This window comes from Chrysochloris asiatica, unplaced genomic scaffold (assembly GCF_000296735.1).
Source record: "Chrysochloris asiatica unplaced genomic scaffold, ChrAsi1.0 scaffold00081, whole genome shotgun sequence".
In the NCBI taxonomy this organism is placed as follows: Eukaryota; Metazoa; Chordata; class Mammalia; order Afrosoricida; family Chrysochloridae; genus Chrysochloris; species Chrysochloris asiatica.
Genome location: NW_006408599.1, coordinates 3,142,967 through 3,150,141, shown reverse-complemented (window position 1 = coordinate 3,150,141; position 7,175 = coordinate 3,142,967). Strand labels below are relative to the sequence as shown.

Genomic DNA, 7,175 nt, shown 5'->3' with positions numbered 1-7,175 from the left:
CCTGTTCAGCTCTTGCACCTCTTCAATTTTTCCATTTGCTTTGGCTTCTCTACATTGGAGAGCAAGTTTCAGAGTCTCTTCTGACATCCATCTTTGCTAGAACAAGTCCCAATCAAGACCTCCTGGCTTGGTAAGGCTGATCTGTGTCCCTGCCCAGAAAATAATGTGCTTCCAAAGAAATGAAAATAAAAAATTTCTTAATCCAGGAACAAACAAGATGGTGGATCGGGTAAAAGTACAGTGAAGGGCTCCGTCAGCAACAACACAGAATACCGAACCAAACAGGCTCAGGGAATGGTGCCAGAACTCTGAACCACATATTAAGGAATATTTACAAGGTTGGAAGGCTTACAACTAGGGAAATTTTTACCAGAAGCAAGAAATCCATTGCTTTCTAATTCAAGATGCTCAGCTGCTCCCAGTGCTGCCATCTTGTGCGAGACCAAGCGTGGGAAGGATCAGAGCATCCACAGATGCCTGACAGAACCACGGAGATAAAGGAAGAAGAGTGAAAAGGGAAGCCCATCTTCTAATCACATCTACCTGGAGGTAATCAGAGAGCATAAAAAAATACCAAAATACACACCCATCTAAGTATTAAGGCCACAGATAACCCCTGAAGATGCTCAAAAAACAGAGGCAGATGACCATATCAGCACATGTCCAGAAATGAGATAAAGTGACTGATGCAAATGAGCTGAAAGTAGACCTACACTCCATACTGGAAGGTGGGCAGGCTTTGGAAATGCCAAAGAAGGAATTCAGAAAAATGATTATAAAATGTATCAAAACACTATACGATGGAGTTGAGAAAAATAAGGAAGAAGTCAGGAAAGCACTACTGAGACAATCAAATAAAATAGATACAGCATTGGAAACAATTCAAAACCTACAGAAAGAGGTCCAAATGATTAATAATAGAATAACAGAAATGGACAATACACTGAAAGGGCAAAGGAGTAGAATTGAAGAGATAGAAGCCAGAACTAGTGAGCTAGAAGATAAATCTCTCAACACGATTAAAACAGAAGAGCAAACACAAAAAAAGATTTTAAAAAATCTGAATAAGACCTAAGATTCATGTTGGACAACGTGAAGAGGAATAACTTAAGAATTATCGGCATTCCAGAACAGGAACAATCACACAAGTCCACAGAGGAGATAGTTGAAGAGCTTCTGGAAGAAAATTTTTCTAACATCCTGAAAAGCAAAAAGATAAGTATTCAAGAAGCTCAACAAACCCCATGAAGGATAGACCCTAAAAGAAAATCACCAAGACATATAATAATCTCTAAAGACCTCTGTGAAGCCCTCGGGCTTTTGCAGCAATGAGTAGGAATGAACAACTGACAACATGGAAAAACCTCACAAATACATTGTTGAGGAAAGACACCAGACACAAAACGGTATATACTGCATGATCCTATTTATATAAAATTCTAAATCGGGCAAAACTAAATGATGGTGACAAAAGTGAGGCAGTGGTAATCTCTTGGGAAGAAGGGTAAGTTTTAAAAGCTCAAGGGGGGCTTCAGGGAGGTTAGTAACGTTCTGCTTCCAGATCTGAATAGTGGTTAACGGGTATGTTTATTTTACGAAAATTTATCACACAGCAACCCTGTACAGGGTTTACATCTAAGGTCTATTCATTTTACTGTAAGTATGCTATATGTTCATTGTAAAATTTATTGAAAACCAAGTAAGTCAATAAAAACAACCTCCTTGAGTGTCCTCTGAACCCAACTGGAGAGTAATTGGCTCAGAAAAAGCACAAGGTTCACTGTTAATGACCAACGTAGGTTCCACCCACAGAACCACTTGGCAAGCTTCAGCTGATAACAGGTGACAGGTACTCACGAGGCTTTGATGAGCAGCTGCTCTCGTTCCTGGAGCTCCCGCTTCAGACTTTCTACTTCCACCTTGAGTTCAATGTTCTTCCAAGTAATAGTAGGAAAGAAAAGAAACAGTGTGAAATACAGGCCATGTGAACAGGGACACCTGTGAGTGTGGGGACTGCTTTCAGCATGGACTGACTACGCAGTGCTTGTAATAGGCAGATGTTAAACTCAAAACCTCATTAGTCTCAGGGCACAGGGAAAAGGGAATTATTAAACACGGGTGGGTCTCCCAAAAGAAAACCCAGGATTTCTCAAGACTTGGAACAATTATGTAAATTTTCTATGCATCTAACAGCTAGAGAATTCAAACATCAAGGCATAAATGCCATACAAGTGAGGCTGATTTAAAAATTGTTTGCCCTCTGCCAAGCAAATTTATAAGCAATTCTACAGTTTGCTTTTACCATTTCAAGGCAATTACTTCTGGTTGTTCACAATCATGCATGTAGTTGTTGTAACAGTAGGAACACGTTACAGCTTTAAAAAAATAAACTACGCGGATGGATAAGTGGGAGGTCGCAACATGGCCTATCCGGTTTCAGTATGAAATTTCAGGGCACTCACATACAAAAAGCCACAACCACATGGGGCGCAAGCTGTCTATAACAGACCCCGCAGCATTCTCCAACCAACTGTTTCTCTCGTCATTGACCGGAACAAAGGGAGTCACACGTGGCCTTAGGCTTACAACTCATGTGAGAATCCAAAGACAAAATATTGGGCAAACAGATCACAGCGTGAGATAGTGGAGCAGTGGGGGGCTTCTCAAACCTGTCCACAAACGTAGCCGACACAATATACGACGAATACATACAGCAGGGACAGGGAGTCTGGGGCAGAGTTCACAGAGAACTGCTGTAAATTCAAACTTTTTCTGAAACCTCTCGTTTCATTTAAATAATTTATATCAATTTTACATTCTGCTCCATAATACCTGTATGCTACTTTAAATAAAAATAACATATCCACCAAAATAATCTTCTAATAAAATCTGCAATAGGAGAGGACATGCTTTCCTCCTTGCTGCCAAGCAGCTTTGGGGAAACAAAGGCTCAGGTTAAGAAATACAGTCAGAATGGGCCTTTGGGATGGGAAGCATATGGGTTCAAATTCTGCCTCTATTATTTATCAGCAGGACACTGTAGTAAGCAAGACATTGCCTGATCCATAGCTACACTTCACCCTAGAAGTGTAAGGTCACCTTATTTACATACCAAGTACTTTAGACTACTGTTTGTTGTTGCTGTTGTTGTTGTTATTGCTAAGTGCTATTGAGTCAGTTCCAACTCACAGAAACCCTGTATAGGGTTCAATCAGATAGTGGGCTTGAACCCTCAGCCTTGCAGTTAGCAGCGCAGTGCTGATCCTAAAGTGCCACACCAGGACTAGAGACTACTGATATTTAATATTACTTTAAATTGTTGATTGCATTATCACTCCCTTCCAGAAAAAATGGTATCTTCATTATCTTTCCACTCCCACACTGAGAGAAAAAATTGTCCTAGGGATAAGAAGCTTTTCAATTCTTGAAACAGCTCCGAAGTACAGTACAATCCCTCTTCAAGACAAGTCAATTTCAGTTCATCCGCGTTTAGAGTTCTTTTTCCTACTTCAAAAGTTTGCACTGGTGCAAACTTCAGAAAAGAAGGAATAATTCCCAGACCAAGGGCTAATCTAGTGGCAAAGCAAAGAAATGGGCAGTGAAATATTGTTTGTACTCATGTCTTTTCAAGAAAGTCGTTATTTTTTCAACTTTCAGAACCAACGTTTGCTTTCAGGCAGAAACTTCCAGGTCAAGACTTCAGATGGGAATAGTTCGCTTTGTTTTGTTTTTCTGACAGTTAAAAGCAACACACCAGGAATACAGAATAGTGTCATCACAGAAAAACCGACAATCCTAACTTGAGGCTGTCAAAGAAAGCCTCAGTAACACAGTGATGATTAGTATCCAACACTGACTATACACTGGGGGGCTTTTCATTTTCATCTCATTGTAATGCACACAAACAACCCTGTGATGCAATGGTTATCACCTGATTCAGAAAAAAGCCCAGAGAAGTAAATGACCTGTCTGAAGTTACAAAATTAGTCAATGACTCAAATATTCAGGCAAAGTCATTCTACAACTCCCAATAAGTAGCTTTAAAAAGTCATTGACAGCTAGAAGAACAGAAGATACTTCGTGAAAGAAAGACCAGCAGGAAAAATTTGAAACAATAATGGCAGTCTGATTGATTACTACAAAAACAAGCAAGCTGTTTGCCCAAGAGCCATCAAGGCAAGTGGTGAGGACCCCTCAGAGCAAATCTTCTTCAAAGACTGAGACTCAAGGGGAATACATGAGCAGGTATGTGGTCTGGATGGTGACCACATAGGTCACTTATAAGGGAAGAGGGGGATAAAACAGCAATCAAGTTGCAAGCTAAGTCCAACCACATTCAACAGACCTCTGTGAACCCGGGTGGAAACCCGGATGGCCAGCAGTATGGCAAGACCTGGGGACTCCTGGGCCCAAAGGCAGTGACATGGCCACAGAAGACTAGAGTGGAGAGTGAAGCATCCAGCTGATATGAAGTGAGGGGAGAGGCACAAGAACACCCATACTTGCAGATAGTACCCATCTGACCTGGGTTCAATGGCTGGATGATCAGAACTCGACTAGAAGAAGAAAGAAGAGGGGAAAAGAAAAAAGAAAAGAGTAACCTGCTACAATTTGATGAACTTTACCTATACTTATGGATATAGTAGCTCAAAAAAGGGAACGAATCTATAAAGCAAGGATCACTCCCACCCCCTGGATACACAGGGTTGACAAGGACGGGCAACATAAACACTGGCTACCCAAAATGGGGGCGGGCATATAAAGGCAAGAAGTGACTGGCTTACAAGCTCTCAAGAGGGAGCCTAGTTCCAGACGGGGCGGGGATAGGTAAAATCACCACTGAATGATTTCCAATCCATTGGGACTGGGCTGGCAAAAGGAAATAGAATTAAGACTCGTGTGGTAAAATAGTGAATAACTGCCATCATGTCTGACTGTGAGACTAGAAAATATACAGGTAGATGGTTTTTGACAAAAGGAGGAGAGTGACTGACTTTGCAGCCCAGGAGCAGAGGTCACTGGGACTATCAAGTAAGAAGAACGGAGAGAGCAGGACCCTATCCAGAGAGGCAGTGATGCCAAGGATGGAGACAGAGAAGATGACGTGGACAGATGGAGCAGCTGGGGACACTGGACTCACAAAGGGAGAAGGGCTGTGTGGTGTACCCTTTGGGGTTATACGATGAGTGTAGAGTATTAAAGCTGATGTTCTCCCACGTAAACCTCACAATAAAAACTTTAAAAAAAAAAAAGCTATTGAGAGAAAAATAGTTGCCAGAATTCAAGTTTTAAAAAGGGAGAAAAAGACAGAGAATCAGTTCCTTAAAGTGAAGGAAGGAACCAGTCACTGGAGAAGGATATTATGTTTGGTAAGGTGGAGGGTCAGAGAAAGAGGAAGACCCCCAACGAGATGGAATGGCCAAGTGGCAGCATCAATGGACTCAAGCATGGCAACATTAGTGAGGTTGGCCCAGGATCAGACAGTGTTTCCTTCTGCTGTGCATAAGGTTGCTATGGGTCAGTACTGACTCAATGATGCCTAACAACAAAATCTTTATGGGAGTCCCGGTGTGGTGCTGTAGGATAAACGGTGCACTGCTAACCAAAAGGTCAGCAGTTCAAACCCACCTGCTATGCCTCGGAAACCCTATCTATCCAGGTCGTTATGAGTTGGAACCAATGGCACTTAACAACAAATATATATACATGGGAGTCCTAGTGTGGCATGGTGCTATAGGATAAGCACTCGACCACAAGGTTGGTTTGAACTGCAAGGTTGGTGGTTCAAACTCACCAACCACTCCTCAGAAACCCTACAGAGAATTACTATGAGTCAGCACTTAACAACAAGAATCTTTTTTTTTTTTTTTAAACAATAATATCTTTATCAGTTCTGGTGTGGCGCTGTAGGATAATCACTGGACAGCTTACCACAAGGTTGGTGGTTCAAACCCACCAGCCACTCCTCAGAAACCCTATACTGGGTTGTTACGAGTTGGAACCAACTCAATGGCACTTAACAACAGTATCTTTATGTTGCACCCCAAAAAAACAATTCAAATTAAAGCAGCTCTACTTGTTCATACTAATTCTAAGAACAAATATCATGTTTCTGCTTAGAATGTCTATGAGAAAAATACACAAGGCCAGCAGTGAAAAGTGGGCCACTTACAGTTTTGTAGACATGTTCCATGGGGCCATCAAATTCCTGTTGCATCCTTTCCTCAAGGAAATAGATGCGGAGCTTTAGGTTGAAGTTTTCTTTCTTCAGTTCAGTGATTTGCTGGAAAAGAAGTACAGAAGAATTAACCAAAGCAAACAATGTATGGCCAAGGGTCCCAAGCTTCAAAGGCTCCCACGGAATTCAAATATGAAGTATCAGAGAAAGCTTACCACCTGTGCAATTGTACTAACCCAGAAGCCTGGATTAGTGGCACCCACTGGCTGAATTTGGAGCAATTTTTAAATCAAAATAAATGATGACAGGAATGAATAATGACTGAATAAGGAAAGAAATCATGGCACCACATCAACATTTTAAGTAAACAAGGGAAGGAAAAGAGGAACTGTTGCTTTACAAAAGAAATACAGTTAATAAACATAAAAGAACAATGCTGCTGTGTGCCAGTCAATTCTAGCTCACAGCAACAACACAGGCCAGAGCACAAGTGCTCCACAGGGTTCCCTAGGCTGAAATCTTTATGGGGAGTTCTGGTGTGGCACTGTGGGCTGTAAAGTTTTGATCCGCAAGATCAGCAGTTCAAGCTCACCAGCCGCTCCTTGGAAATCCTACATAGGGTCGTTATGGGTCGAAACCGACTCAACAGCACCTAACAATACCAACAATCTTTATGGGAGCAAATCACCAAGTCTTGTCTGTCATGGGGAGAACTACAAACCTTCTGGTCAGCAGCTGAGCACTTAACCACTGGACCACCAAGGCTCTTCTAAAAGAATAAACCCAAAACCCCTGACTTCTAGTCAAGTCCATGCCAACTCATAGAAACCCACTACCAAAGCCACCAGTAAGTCATAAGGTTGTCAAGACTGTAAATCTTTAGGGGACAGTCTTGTTTTTCTCACGAGGAGCAGCTGGTGGGTTTGAACCCATGACCTTACAGTTAGCAGCCCAAAACATAACCTATGTTGTTGTAGTTTTTAAGTGCCACCGAGTT

General features: G+C 41.8%; 1 protein-coding gene across 1 annotated transcript in view; it reads right to left on the bottom strand.

Moving 5' to 3' along the window:
* The window catches only part of CDK5RAP2 (CDK5 regulatory subunit associated protein 2), a 255,327-nt gene that overhangs the window by 217,753 nt on the left and 30,399 nt on the right, over window positions 1-7,175 (bottom strand). Inside the window, exons 4-5 of the mRNA XM_006865676.1 lie at window positions 6,173-6,283; window positions 1,858-1,934 (exon numbers count right to left, since the gene is read on the bottom strand). Coding sequence (XP_006865738.1) covers window positions 1,858-1,934; window positions 6,173-6,283 — 188 coding nt within the window. The remainder of the gene's footprint in view (window positions 1-1,857; window positions 1,935-6,172; window positions 6,284-7,175) is intronic.